This window comes from Mercenaria mercenaria, chromosome 7 (genome assembly GCF_021730395.1).
Source record: "Mercenaria mercenaria strain notata chromosome 7, MADL_Memer_1, whole genome shotgun sequence".
In the NCBI taxonomy this organism is placed as follows: Eukaryota; Metazoa; Mollusca; class Bivalvia; order Venerida; family Veneridae; genus Mercenaria; species Mercenaria mercenaria.
Window position 1 is genome coordinate 32,588,936 of NC_069367.1, and position 16,001 is coordinate 32,604,936.

The following is a 16,001-nucleotide window of genomic DNA, read 5'->3' on the forward strand; positions in this document are numbered from 1 at the left end:
AGTCGATCGAAATCAGAATGAGCATGCCTGTGGGTCGCAGTTCCCATCTATTACAGAGAAAGTTATGTGTTACAGAAAAGGCAAGTATCTTGTATATATATCTTTTGATACAGGTAAAGAAACTTGTTTAATTTTTCGTTCGCCACAATGAACTTGTTAACATTTTGCTCCTTCGTAGTTTATAGCAGGTCAATTTCGGTAGGTGCATTATTAAATAAGTATGCCCACAGGCAGAATGTCGAGCCTGCCTGCTGTCAAGTGTGACCTTGGCCTTGGACCTAGGGACCGGGTTCTTGCGCAGTACACTCTGTCTCATAATGGTGAACATTCATGCCAAGTTACATCAAGATCCCACCATGCATGAAGAAGAAATGCTCCGGACAAACTTCAACTTGACCTTTGACCTCTGGCTGTGACCTTGACCTTTGATATAGGAACATGGGATTTGCGCATGATACGCCTTCTCATTGAGATATTCAGGCTAAATGTGAACAAGATTGGTCCATGCATGTCAAAGTTATGGTCCGGACAAAATCGGATGGACGCACGGACGGACGCACACACGCACGAACGCACGCATGCACGCACTTACACTGAACCGCCAAAGTGACGATTATATCGAGCTCACCGCAAGCGGGCTCGACGAAAATGACCTTAAGCTGTAAAGTTGGCTGTTATGATATGCAATGTTGAAATGTCTGTAGTGCCAAAATGTATGCACTGTTCATTATAGTTCATTATTCGTTATAGTGGGTTACGTGTATATTTATTTGCAGACTAACAAGTATTTTTATGTGGATTTGACTTGAAATATTATGTCCAGCAGTCATTCTTTTCTCCGACTCTGAACCATATGTGGAGGTTGTCAGATAAGCGTGCAGTCATTCATTTTCTCTACATCTGTTCTATACGTGGAAGTTTTGTCAAGTACAGCTAAAGTATAAATGGTACAGAATCAAGGAATACTGACCGTCTCACTTCAATTAAATAAGCAGTGAATACAAGTCACGTTCACTTGTAGGAGTGCTTGTGGTCTAACCATCACACTGGTTATTCGGGTACCTACTCGTGTGAGCGATACCGCCCTCGTGTGATTTATGTACATGTTGGTGAACAGGAAATTCACACCTTTAACAGGTTATTATTCCGTATTTAACTGAAGATTTGAAAAGTTTTAGTATTGAATGTGTAAGATCATACCTTAACTATATCCATGTCAAATATCTGTCTAATATAATCTGAATAACTGTGAAAAAAATACGTTTTTTTTGCTGCCAAAATGAAGATATTTTAAGGCGATGGTATATATTTTCACGATTGATGGTATTATTTCGGATTATATGAGGAAATGTTTGTAAGGAAAATGAAAAACAGTCATTCTATGTGTTATCCTTTACTTTCATTTCACAAAAGCTAGAATCACAGTAAAATTAAACCGATTTTTTCGAAGACAGTGTGTAGAAATAAAGATACCTCTGACGATGTACCATGGTACCATCCTCGTTGTTTCTTTCAATCGAGCGGATACCGTCCTCGTTATTGAAATGAGCATTACATTGAGGCAGACCCATTTTCTAATTAAGCGATAACATGCAATGACCAGCCAAGATAAAGATAAAACGTTGGTATTTTATGCCCTCCAGCTATTGTAAGCAGCCTATCCGGAGAAAAATTTCTCACATCGCTTCAAATTCGCTATCAACTTAGTATCAAGATCCATCTACATAGACACATTCTTATGTGTATTTTCAATTGAATATTGCTTCCGTACATTTTGTCTTGTTATCTAAGTTGTTACGGGGTATAAAATGTTCATAGCAAAAACAAAATTGAATTTGTTCAGAAATTCTATGATTTTTGTCAAATATTTTATTGCGATCGACCCATGTTTCTAAGCTTCCTTTTCAGAAATAAAGCCAGTAATTCGGTCGAAAATGTTTTTCGTCAAGAGTAGTCGAAAGAAGCCAGTAGTAAACAGATCCTAATTTCTGCATGTTTTGTTTTTTTTGAAAATTCGCATGGAACAAGTGCTTTAATCACACATTTTACTGCAAGAATACATCATGCTTGCATGAAATAAGATGGTTTATGTTTATAGGCCTACACTCCACACTGCAAGTTTTGCGGATCGAAACCGAAAGTAGGGGTTTATTGTGCGGACATTAGCATATTTTAGGGTAGCAGACCACAACTGACTGGCATTTTACTAGGAACTATTACACTCCCTCTTTATTTTCATCGTTACCTTAAGTTATGATATAACTTTCATGAAAAATAGGTGTTGGAAAAAGTGATGTTCTATTAACAGGCGCGTAGGTAGGGCATTCTTCATAGTACGCAGAGGTAATGCGTATGGGTCTTGGTATCCTCCCCATAATAGTTTTTCATCTGAGAACCGCAAATGGTGCATTTTGTATTTGAAGCTAAACATTGCACGAAAACCTTATTCGTTCTTATTCGTTCTTATTCGTTTATATAAAATGTATTATTTTACTAGGTATGCGTGTAATATTGCACGTGCAGTTTGTGGTTCATTGATCCATGTTATATGTGTGCAGTATTCAAAACAGATGGTTGGTGGTAACACTCTTTCAAAACATCATTATGATTGGATAACAAGAGATGTGTGTATAAGTATATATTCGAGAGTTGTTTTGCCATAACTCCAAACTGAATACTAGTCAACAAAGACATGCTAAGTTTCATGATATTGTTACAAATGTACCAAATAAGAAACTGATGCCTTGCATAGGGAAAATATTTCGGCGAATGTCATCGACGTCTGCATTATGTCAACTTCGTTAAAATGTATTATTATCTTTTCTTCAACTAAAACAGTATTCTGCAAAATGTTTCTTACTCCTTTTAAATTATTTTGCAGTTTGCCATCGTGACCTTGCGCTTAGCGCTTCATGCATCTCTTTCTCTGGCGAGCTGTAGGATAAAGCGCGAGATAGCGATGGTGAAGCCATCGTGATTTCGCGCTGTGAACACTTTGCGTATTGTGAAGCGTAAAGTGCGAAATCACGATGGTGAAGCTAAACATCACGCTGGTGAAGCGAAAAATTTCGAGAAAAAAACAAACAAACAAAAAAGCTTTGTCATTTTGATCTCGCGCTTCGGGTATCGCCTTCCAATGACAAAGAAGCGTGAAAGACGAAGCGCGAGATCACAACGGCGAAGTGCGAAACTATGAAAATTTCAGGCTTTAACATTAGCAACTGGGCAGATTTCGTACCAACAATATTGAATCATAAAACAAGTATTTAAACGTAGCGGGATTGTTGATATAATATTATCTAAACGACATCTAAAACCAAGGTTTACACTGAAATCTTGTTTTGATGATTTTTAAAAATGTTGTTTAAGGTCTTTCGAAATATTATACATATAATTTAGTTACGTTATACGCATTGAAAATATTAAATCACCAATTACATAGAAAGAGCACATTTATCTCACTGTGAATTGCTTGTCAAATACTGTAATGTCGTATGACTTGTACCGGAGTCAATAGCGTAAGATTAAACTAGGTGTAATGAATGGATTTCTATTGAATTTTATTTTCTATGGAATAATAGTTGATAATTTCATACACTTAAGTACAATTATAACATATATCTATAATATCAAAGGCTGAGCCTGAAGCTATTATATCTTTTTTATATTTATATACCCGTACAATAGTTTCGCGCTCAGCTCAAGATTAAGTAAATATTATGCGAGACAAATTACGTCTGCAGTGTTATACAAAAAGTCGTATTCAAAAGCTTTTAGCCTTGAAAATGTAATTTTTTCCGATTTCTCAACCAACATTTTATTAATTGTTAACACTGTATTATAATTTTGTTATAAAAAATTCCTCCTAGACAGCGTATGATTGTAATATTTCACATGGTCAGGATTATTACAAAATAAGCAATCAGATAGTAGGATTATGAGATAAATTGCAAAACTGTACCTAAATTGTTATAAAACTACAAAGACAATTGGTGAATTTCAATGCACGTTAAATCAATTAATCATAAAAATACGTTTGCTATACAAATACATGTAATGTCTATAAGAAACAGGTTCGCTTTAATTTCATTACAAACTCAGGTTATAACGAAAACGCACTTGCTTGTCCCGATGAGTTCGCTAAAACCGGAGTTTACTGTACTTCAAACACAATATGAAGTAAGCAATGGTAGTGTATGAAGTCATCTCCGTTGCATGACACTAGCCAATTAATTGTGTATGGTTGCCGGATTTTCACTACGCAACTGCGTATTTGCGTAAAGGTAGCTACGCGCTTGATTAAGGTAGGTAAAGAGGACATGAAGTTTAGTAGGTTTGCAGGTTTGTCGAACAATTCAAGCATCGAGAAATTTGCTTATCATTAAAATGTTGAAAATCAGAGCTAAAAGGATGGGAAATGAAAAAAAAAAAGAAAACGACGAGAAATTTTGGTGAACTGGGTCCACCCTATGCTTTTTGTAGGTAACATTTTGTACATCATTTCAAAGTTATTACAGCTCGTCTGATACTTAAACTTTAACAAAATATCATCTTACCTGTCTTATCGTCTGTTGCTAATTCTGTATTGCAAATGGTGATTATGAATCTAAAGGGAGTTAATTAAAGTATATACAAACCAATCTGCTCTTATATTGTGCCTTAAGTTTGTAGATTACAAGATTAATAGTTATTATTATTAATAGTAAACAAAAAAAGAAACTGTATACTTTACAGGTTCATGTTGAGACCCCATCAGAAAATGTAAATTATTGTTCTTGGATTTCATATGTAAAAGAACTTTTAGAACAAGTTGGATTTGCTGAATACTGGTTGAATCAATCAGTATTTTCACCAGTGTATTTCCGCAATATTGTACAACAGAGGTTGAAGGCCAGTTTATTTAATCTTGGAATGAAAACAATTTTGCAAGTTTCCAGAAAATGCTTGTGTTACAGAATATTTATAACAACCTTTGAGTTTGAAAAATATTTTTAAGTTTTACCAACAAATCTCGCAATATCCCTGTGTCATTTCCGATGTAGGAACAATTTGTTTCGAGTTGAAAGAGGGATATTTTTAATATTGAGCTCAATAACAGGACTTGTTATCTGTGTAATAATACATCTTCAGGAGATAAATTTCATTACATTATAGAATGTCCGTACTTAAATTTAGACAGGGTAAAATATATATGTAGTTACTTTCAACAGTCAAATGTAATGTCATTTCAACGTTTATTTCATAGTAATGATAGTTCTCTTCTTTTTAAGTTAGCATTGTTTGTACAGAAAAGACTTCAAATGTTTTGGGAGGAATAGGTTTTTGTCACTGGCAGTTATTTGCTGGCCAGTTAAAACACTGTTTTCAAACCTGGTTAATTCTAAATGTACACCGTCTTTTATCTTTAAGCTTACAAAATATTTGTATCAGATCTATTATGACCGTAAAACTACTGTTTTATTTTATGTAGACCCTTTAAATGTTTGTTTTGTTAAATTTGTTGTTATTATAATACTGATGCCCGTATGGGTCCAGTTATAAAGAAAATCTTGAAATCTTGAATCTCACAGATTTTCTCCCTTGACGTACATTTAACGTTTACAACCGCTGTGAGGAGTGTGTGAACAAACATTAAAAAGAGATTGGGGCTGAAAACCAGACTTCCATATCTGCTTCGTTTTCTTCAGTTAGTCACCTGTAAGACACTTATACAGTAGTGTATATTGTATGCACTTGTAAATAAGTCGCATACTTAATGGAGGGTGCACCTATGATTACAAGATATTGTAAAAACACTGTTCGTCCTTTTTGCCGAGGTCCTTCGCCCTTGGTTTATATTGGTTTAAGAGGCTTTATATATCCCTTAATCACTGTTCAGGTAGCCTGGACGTAGTATGTCGGCTTAGTGTCACATTTATAGATCTTCACTTACATGCTTAAAGAATTTGAGCAAATCACTGAGTGAGTAAAGCGCACACGTCAGTGACTTGTTTACCCTTAGTCAGTGTAAAAAAGTATCAGTATACCGCACTGAGTCAATAAAGCGCACAAGTCAGTGACTTGTTTACCCCGAGTCAGTGTAAAAAGTATCAGTAAACCGCACTGAGTCAATAAAGCGCACACGTAATTAACTTGTTTACCCTGATTCAGTGTAAAAAATATCAGTAAAGCGCACAAGTCAATGACTTGTTTACCCTGAGTCAGTGTAAAAAAGTTTCAGTAAACTGCACTGAGTCAGTAAAGCGCACAAGTAAGTAACTTGTTTACCCTGAGTCAGTGTAAAAAAATATCAGTAAAGCGCACAAATCAGTGACTTGTTTACCCTTAGTCATTGTAAAAAAGTTTCAGTAAACTGCACTGAGTCAGTAAAGCGCACAAGTAAGTAACTTGTTTACCCTGAGTCAGTTTAAAAAAATATCAGTAAAGCGCACAAGTCAGTGACTTGTTTATCCTTAGTCAGTGTAAAAAGTATCAGTAAACCGCACTGAGTCAGTAAAGCGCACAAGTAAGTAACTTGTTTACCCTGAGTCAGTGTAAAACAATATCAGTAAAGCGCACAAGTCATTGACTTGTTTACCCTGAGCCAGTGTAAAAAGTATCAGTAAACCGCACTGAGTCAACAAAGCGCACTAGCCAGTGACTTGTTTACCCTGGGTCAGTGTAAAAAAGTATCAATAAAGCGCACAAGTCAGTGACTTGTTTACCCTTAGTCAGTGTAAAATGTATCAGTAAACCGCACTGAGTCAGTAAAGCGCACAAGTAAGTAATTTGTTTACCCTGAGTCAGTGTAAAACAATATCAGTAAGGCGCACAAGTCAGTGACTTGTTTACCCCGAGTCAGTGTAAAAAAGTATCAGTAAACCGCACTGAGTCAATAAAGCGTACTAGCCAGTGACTTGTTTACCCTGGGTCAGTGTAAAAAAGTATCAATAAAGCGCACAAGTCAGTGACTTGTTTACCCTTAGTCAGTGTAAAAAAGTGTCAGTTAAGCGCACTGAGACAGTTAAGCACACAAGTCAGTGACTTGTTTACCCTTAGTCAATGTAAAAACGTATCAGTAAAGCGCACTGAGTCAGTAAAGCGCACAAGTCAGTGACCTGTTTACACTGAGTCAGTAAAACGCACAAGTCAGTGACCGGTTTATACTGAGTCAGTAAATCCCAAAAGTCAGTGACCTCTAACGACTGGGTTTGCAAAGTTTGCTTGACCCCCTTGAAGTGTCCCTATAGTTTTCTGCTTTGTTTTGAACTATCCTTTGGATCGAGTACTTGTCTTTAGTGGTGCAAATGAATATTTAGTAAATATTTCAGCATATCACTATTTTCCCAAACATTTATGTATATCTCGGTGTGGCGATCCGTGATACCTAACAGAGCAAAAGAATGAAATAAAATAAAATAAGATAAGAAAAAAAAGTGCGCCTATTTGTAAACATATATTTGGTACTCTTGCATTCATGGTACACATATTCATCGCATGGTATTTGAATGTCGTGAATTTACATTCTAAACTATCTCTCTCATTCGTTATATTTTGGGGCAATTATTATTTTATGTCGACAGTTAATATGTACATATATGTTTATAAAATAATATTTTTAGTGGCTCTTCAGCACACATAAGTGCTTTTCAGGTATAGTACCTGGCAGGGGGTGGGGGCGGGGGGGGGGGGGGGGGGGGTAATGAATAACTACAAAAATGCATTCGGTTTTAACTAATTATGGAATGTGTATCCTCAAGGCAAGTTTCCCCATGCAGTCATTGCTCGGGATAATTGATTTTTTTCGCTGGGATACAAATTATATTGATTCATTTATTCTTGTTCTTTATCAGTTTTCACTTTTATGGTAAATGAAATTAAGTAATTTCCAGCATATATGTTGAGTTGTATGTATAGTGTATTCATTTTAAACATTATATCACCTTACCATCTGCCATGATAAATCTGTAAATGAAGTCGCGGCCATTTACCACTTAATTGTGTTTTAGTTTTCATTTATACTGATGAAATAGTTGTGTCATGTATGACGGGTGTATTGTGTTGGACGCTTACTCACGTGCCATTTCAGTGTTGAAATAATAATTTCTTATTAATTATTACTCTTTTCTTTCTCTAAATAATGGTTTGTGATTTTGCGTTTACCAGATTGCTGCCTTCGTACCTGATTATATATGGTCCATTGATAAAATAAAAATGGCATATACAGTATAACCTCTGTTAAAGACACCCTCGAAGGTTAAAAACCCCTCTTCGAAATCAGATAATTTCTTTCCTATTGTACGCACGCCTTAGTTCAATAATCCATCAACTGATCGCGTACAAAGTGTACAATAAAACACTTTTGTTACAGATCAGCATAGTTTCTGTGTTCACAAGTTGCGGTTCTAACCAGATGCCCGCTCGTGCCTGAAATAATGCACTTGGAGTCTTCCTCTGCTGTAAAAAGCTTGATTTCAAGTCGCCAAATGACTTCTAATCGTGTCGGCGTGACGTTAAACACAACAATAGCAGCAACATTCATTTGTACATATATGTACATGTACATGTGCTCAGTCGGCATGCACATGTATACATTACATTTTCAGCTTTTGATACGGTGAGTTCAATAGATGACCGCGTTCTTTGAATGTGGCATTTCCTGCTGACTCTTGTTTTATCGGTGGATAGTATGGACCTCTCTAACTGTTTCTAACATCTTTGGTAAAATCATATAGATGTCTGCTTAACATGTACTCTCTTTACTAGATCTAATAATGTTAGAAAACTGTTTATCAAACCTACGTTAACATTTTATCTCGAGCGCTCGTGGTAACAAAGCTACGGGAAATAATCAGCCTACTAAATGAGTGCGTGTCCTAAACATATCACCGTACTTATATTGTGTCATTATTGATACACAAAAACAAATATCTATAAGAAATTTATTTATATCATTCTTTCGACAAAGTTTTTTTTAGCCAATTTATTCTTTTACTTAGATAACTGCAGCAAGAATAGGAAAATCAGATTTTAAGAACACCATCAGTGAATATATTTATTGGTACTTGTGCATTATATACAAAAGTTTCGAACAGAGTTTGATTACCACCCTGAAACACACGGCAATGGAGGTCCCTAATCGAACAATAAATTAACGAATCCGACTCGTAATTATTGCATTTTGTTCTTAATAGTTTAACGTTTAAATGTACCCGTGATCCATTAATTACAATTTAATGGATCAGTCGTAGGTTATAAGATTGTGGCACAATTTGCGTGCAGACGTTTTACAAATCATGTTACCGGTATTTTGCACGATTGACTGGTTCTTTTCGAGACACAATAATATTTATTGAGAACAACAAGATGAGATTACAATAAGATTACACGTTTCGCATGCCATTAACACTGATGAATGTAAACAGTTAAAAGATAATCGATTGAACACTACATTAAATGAAACATGATATCATTCATTGTGTTATTACCACATACTACTATTAAAGCCGCCATATTTATAAAAATTGGTTACAATTTGTTTTTCCGTGTCGTCGAATGTTGTAGAAGAATTTACAATCGGATATTTGAAATGCATCCTGAAAAAAAAGCCAAACAAACATTACTCTTCTGCAAAAAAAATCTTAACTTGTAACTGTCGTCTCTGTAGTGGTATGGAAACGAGAGCGGGTGTTCAATAAATTCCCGGAAAAGTGCTGTCATTCCTTCATGTATCACCAAAACTCAACGAGGCTGTTATATAATGTAGGTTAGGGAATACGTAGTTGATATGTCAAAATCTTATTTTCTTAGGACAATAATTAGGTAAATCATTGTTCAGTGTCCTTTTTCATCAACACGATGGATATGTCATATGAAGAGTATAAACATTTTATTTGTTCTTAGGAAGAGGTAGGAAAAGCATTTAATGGTTAGAAACAATCACGAGCTGTATTGATTAATTGTGTGTGATGATGACATTGCCTTAATAGCATTCTGCCGTTGCCATAGAGACGATAAACAAGTTGTATGCTAGTTATGAAATCTGTTATTTAAATATTCACATTTGATATGTTCCACTTTATCATATCTTTAACTTTTAGCAAAATAGGGCAGAAATAAATATATTAGAACACTTTTCCAGGTAGTTTTGAACACCCTCGAACGCATATACTGCAGTTACTGTAAACTGTATAGACAGTAAAGATAACTTTTATTTCTTAACCATCCTTTAAGCGGTCGACTAACTTTAGCATTGTAAAACAATGAAATTTCCTGATCAAATAAAAGGAAGTCGATCATGAACAAAAATTGAACATAAAGTAAACGAACATAATTTTATCACTGCCATATTAAACATCCGTAATATGGTGCTTAAATCAGATTTTCTTAAAAAAAACCCCCAAAAAACAACAACAAATCATTGCATATGTGCTACAAGGAACCTTTTGGTCTGCTAAATCCGTAGTAATTCATTTGTAAATGAATGCCCGTTCTTATTATGACCAATTTCTAACACCTCAGGTTAGTTTTAGCCCCGGTCGTCTGTAGCTCGGCTATTCAATTTCAGCATTTATGAATTTTACACAAAGTGCTCTTACAAATGCAAAAACTATTATGATATGTAACCAATTGAATACAAGTGCCAATAAATACATTTATGACCCTTACTGGGAACGAAAACTCAACACGTTGGTTGTTGTTAAATTTATGAAACATGACGGAGATAATCTTTTAAGAGCAAGAAAATATTTTTTTGCATTAAAACAGTCGGTAAAACCTATAGGTAAGGGAGATCACTGTGTAGAAGATCGAAGAAAAGAACTATTATTTTATTTGCTCGATTTCTTTATTTTCTAAAGCATTAACTTCAAATACATGTGCGGCATTATTGTTAATGTAACACATATTTTAATGCACAACAACCGAAATTTTCTTTTATAAAACATTCACTAAAACACACTGTGCCGTAAAAAGGCGCATAATGCCACTTTAAGTATAAATGTTTAAACACCAAGAGCGACATATTAATCTAAGTGTAATATTTAATGTCTCTAAATATATAACAAGTTTCAGTTTCTTATGATCATTTTGCACTAGTGTAAAAACTATTAAACCGTAATTTATTTAAATTGCGTATCTGATAAGAAAATATATAAAGTTACTTATTGCAATGCACAGTTTACACCTGACAATCTTTCGTTTACAGTACAAATGCGTGCAATCTGTAATCAAAATTGTATACAACAGGATCATGGTGTATATAATATTGTCAAAGTGATAATAGTGCTGACGGTTTTGTTAATTTTGCTTCTGTCACTAAATATATTAGTTTTTAAATTTCAAGCAGAAGAGGCTCATTTTAAAGACACTGGAGACTACATTACACACTTGGATCATTATCCAGTATTTTGTGACGAGTTGTCACTTAGTCCATATGAGGATTATGACACTTTTAATGTAAAGAAAAATCAATTCAGATACTTTTTGTATAAAAATAGATACGTTTGCAGCTGCACAAACTTGACGAAAACTGTAGAAAAGGTAATTATAAAAAGTGTTTTAACAAATATTTCTTAAAATAGTATGACCGATTTATAAATGGTATCTTTTATTGATATAGCTCTATTACCCGTTAAATCTATCATATTTGTATGCACTGTTCTATTATATAATTCAATTTTTCAGTTATAGTCCTTTTGATGACGTCATTTATTTCAAAGACGAGGTGGCAAGATGACAACTTTGTACATGTGTTATCATATTATGTTTCTGCTGCTTATACCATCATTCTGTTTATCTTTGATAAGATTTTAATTTGAGAGTGTCAGATCTTTAATTTTTTATTCGCTCTTTATTCATTTGTGCTTTTGATAACGAAAATAACCATAAAACGTCCAATTATGTCATTCGTTAAGTTTTATATACAAGGCATAAAATACCACATTTAATGTTTTCAACGTTTTGTCGTCTTCAGGGTTTCCATTTTATCTCCAGGAGCCACAAGTAAGGAATCATTTTACTTTAAGGATTTCTTTTGCAGATTGTAGAGCGGAAATCAAGACTAAGACTATCAAAAGGTATCTATTTAATGATTTGGAGTCTGAAAGTTTAATAGCCACTGATCATCATTAACATTAAAATGCATTTGAATTATATGGAATTAAAATGATAATAGAACAAACTGAACGACACAGAGCGCATAATTTCATTTCTATAATCAATAAAATGCTTTTTGAGAGTACCTTTTCGTAGTACCTATTTACCGTCATAGTACGAACGGATATAGAAACAGTAACACTTCCAAAATTGAACTCATCTGGGTTGAATATTGAAAGCATATATTTTTCAGGACAAGTACAACAACCCTATTTACAATGCGGGATCGAAAGTCTAAGAGAGTCCTCCGGTTATCTGAGCGCCTCTTTTATAAAATTTGCAAGTCACCAAACATTCAAAGGTAAATATAGATGAAGTGTTAAATGAAGAAATATCAAAATATTTTGACACAGTATTCAAACCGTGCTTAAACATTATTAAGCATCTCTAATAATAAAAAATATTAAATTTACAGAACAGGTTTTTGTCAAAACGAAGGTAACTGTCATTCCTGCTGCTATGTCCTTTTACAGGTGGCATGTGCAGTATATAGTTCTTCATTTCAATAAACATTTGCAGCTAAAATATACAATATGCCGAGTTTCCGTTCCATTTATCAGGCCTAAGAAATTCTGTGTTGCTAGGAATCCGGCCCTTCCTGCTGAACCCCATCACCATCCAACGACCCTAATATTTATTACAACTTTACAATTTTTTTTGTTGTTGCCGTTTCGTGAATTAGGAAACCGTTGCGTTTTAATTAGTAATCATTCGGATACCCTGAGCTATTTTTCAAAACTGTGCAATCCATATTGAGAACGCGTTTTAAAACAAGCGTCCGTGGATCGCATCAAATCAGCAAATTACCGACATTCGTCTTAAATGTTTTTGGTGGAGAGATGCATCCACTCCAATGGATATGAGATGGTTCAGGGCGCTCAATGCCAGCACCTCATTAGATAAAAAGTCGACGTTAGATGCCACGTAAACGATATGTTGGAGGTATCGCTCGCAATGCACGAAGGTTTGTGTAGAAATGGGTGGGGTATAATAAACATATTAAAAATATCTTTGAAGGTCTTAGAATTCAAGTGTTAGCTATCTTCGTGACTGTGATTTTAGATACATGCAGAACATACAGAATTATAATCTTAATTCACATGTACTTCTAATTGCATGGTTTATCCGTGCACTTGAGCTCTAAGAAAAGAAACAACACGATTATATATATTTATTATGTACTCTCTTTGCAAAAAGATAAAATATGTAGTTTAAAGATACATATTTGATCACAAAGGCATGTCATCTTAGGCATTCGCGACTGGCTCTGTCGTTTGAACTCGACAAAAGAAGAACAAAATGTTCAAAACCCATTCTACTTAGCTTTTATTGGACCGTTCCCCGAAACACAATTTTATTTCTGGCCTCTGTTAAACGCGAAAGCAATTTTCATTTTAAATTATAATATATTAACCATCTCAGATAAAGCAAATAACATATTTGAGCATGTACAAGAAAAGGTACAAAATAGTATATAATACTAAGTCTTTGTCTTTGGGTATATGCTCCCTCATAGAAATATTTAAACTCTTGAAATGAGTTACACATGTATAGATATACAATATAAAGTAATGTTCACTCCACCAACATAAATACAATCTTCTTGAAAAAAACAGGCTTTGACATTTTTACCTAATTCAATCACATTTGTATTGAAGGGCACGGAAGAAATGTCAAAATTCGTTGGGACAATCACCCGGAAAATGCGTTCATATCGAAACAGCTCGATTTCCAAAATGGCGAACTGAAAGTTCCGGAAGCTCGATTTTACTTTATTTATGCGACAGTATCAATGAACATAAGCGGTACCGACAGCCAAAACGGCCAGATTTGCAGATTCTATATACGGATATGCGCCAAAAGACGCGGGCACGAGCGTATACTGCTGCAAAGAAAGGCGATTTACAACACCACAGACAACAATGCTGTTTCGACCCTTAACGTCGGAAGCCATGTTTTCCTGGCAAGAGATGAAACTATTTTCGTACGAGTGTCAGAGGCAAGTCGCCTGATTTCAAAATCTGCGACAAACGTTTTTGGTATCATTCCGTTGAGGTAGTACTGTGGTTATGAACAACACTAGAAATATTTAATAACTAACATAAAACTTGAAACATTTGTCCAGGTCTTCCTCAATAAGGTTCGTGTTGCTGTTTTATGTATCTTGCTTTAATCGTCAAATTGTTCACGATAAGGTAAACATCTGCTATTATTATACAGCCAGTCTTAGAGATATGAAATTATGTCTTTTATTCACGTTTTCGTTGCTACTGAAATGTGTTATTTTTTCCCGATGTTTATGCAAGAACTAGAAACTTATATATTGAATAGTTTCTTTTAATTATGTTTACGATTAAAGATATATTTTAAAATGTAGTGACAATATTAATCAAGAAGCGGCAAATTATATTTCACTTTAACAGTGTGGAATTTTGACTTCTCTTTACTAAGCCGAAGACTTTTATCTTTTTTTTACTGGCTTTCAAACTCACAGATAGAATTGTGTTCATTGGACACGGATGCCACCTTATAATGTGCCAGTTTTGGTACAGGCCATCTTCACATGAAGGATGTTTGATTAAAAGTTTAATGCAAATTGTAATCAGATAAGACTGAGCAACACTGAATCCATTCTTTCAAAAAGTGTAAGAGTGAGGAGTTGAACACATAAAATTTCTTCACAAGGGCCTATTTTGTGAAACTAAGTCACAGAGAAAAGTCAATCATTTGTGATCATTATCACATGAATTTCCTCCATCCGTGCAACATCAAGCATACCCATTCAAAAGAGTCAGAGGACTTCGACACGCGGATTTTTTTCTATATTCTATATACAAAGTAGCAAAACTATCATAGGGTCATAACTGCAGTAAAAATAGTCACAAAAAGTCCCTCCCTTTATTATCATCTGCACATCAAGCTTGTTCATCTATGAAAGTTTGAAGCAAAACAAGCTGATAGTATTGGAGGAGTTAGACACACAAGATTTTTTTATAGTCTGTATAGCAAAACTATCAGAGGGTCATAAGTGAAGTTAAAAAATCACAGAAAAAAATCTTTCCTCTATTTAAAAAGCAGTTAACTGTTTTGTAGTCAATTAAATATGTATAAAATCCTAAATAGCGTTGGTGACGTCATTGAAAGTTGATACAAGACAGATGGAATTAAGCTGTTAACGTTAGTGATGCTACTGAAATTTGATGTTAATAGATGGAAGACAGCTATACCTTTCCATACATATAAAATATTGGTTTATCATTTAGAAAATCAATGTTAATAATTGCAATATATTTGGAAAGCAATTAGTAGTTTTAATGCATTCAGTACCACATTTATGGCCATTTCGTTGCACATCAAGCTTGTTCATCTGTGAAACTTTGAGCCAAAGCAGGTGGATAGTATGGGAGGAGTTGGATAGCACATGATTTCGGGACGTAAATACGGACGGACGGACGGACGAACGTATATATTGGACGAACAGACAGCAGCAAAGCTATATGCACCCATATAAATGTCAGGGAATAACAGGGACAATATATAAGAAACAATATTATCTATGGATTTAATAGAAAAAAATCGTAATTTAAAACCACAGTCCTCTCAAGATTTATGTTAAGTTCTCCGAATTTCGTTACTTAGAAATTGTTGGTTTTTGTAGGGGTTTAACGTCACATCGACACAGTTGAAGGCCGTATGGCAACTTCAAAGCTTTTCATGGAGGATAAAGATCACAGGTTTCTTGCATACCAGACGGGGATTTCCGGTATTTTTACCGGTGGTGGAAAAATCCATCTTACACTCCTACACCCCGGGGTGTAAGATCGCTCTCTCGGTTTAAATGATGTATTACGAACTACACATATGTA

The 16,001-nt window shown here is 34.7% G+C and overlaps 2 protein-coding genes across 2 annotated transcripts in view; both read left to right on the top strand.

The window, feature by feature from the left end:
• LOC123554551 (uncharacterized) overlaps positions 1-16,001 on the top strand; it is a 179,333-nt gene that overhangs the window by 19,233 nt on the left and 144,099 nt on the right. The window lies entirely within an intron of this gene.
• LOC123554552 (uncharacterized) lies at positions 11,151-14,560 on the top strand. Its single transcript, XM_045344782.2, has 4 exons — positions 11,151-11,520; positions 12,020-12,056; positions 12,329-12,436; positions 13,794-14,560. Exons 1-4 carry the CDS (start codon positions 11,191-11,193, stop codon positions 14,192-14,194), a joined length of 876 nt encoding a protein of 291 aa, XP_045200717.1. The 5' UTR covers positions 11,151-11,190; the 3' UTR covers positions 14,195-14,560.

What these genes read in the sequence shown, in the direction of transcription:
- LOC123554552 (XM_045344782.2), top strand. Translation starts at nt 11,191, where the DNA reads ATGCGTGCAATCTGTAATCAAAATTGTATACAACAGGATCATGGTGTA. An exon ending in TGACGAAAACTGTAGAAAAG is followed by an intron (nt 11,521 to 12,019) that starts GTAATTATAAAA and finishes TTTCTTTTGCAG; the next exon opens with ATTGTAGAGCGGAAATCAAG. An exon ending in AAGTCACCAAACATTCAAAG is followed by an intron (nt 12,437 to 13,793) that starts GTAAATATAGAT and finishes TTTGTATTGAAG; the next exon opens with GGCACGGAAGAAATGTCAAA.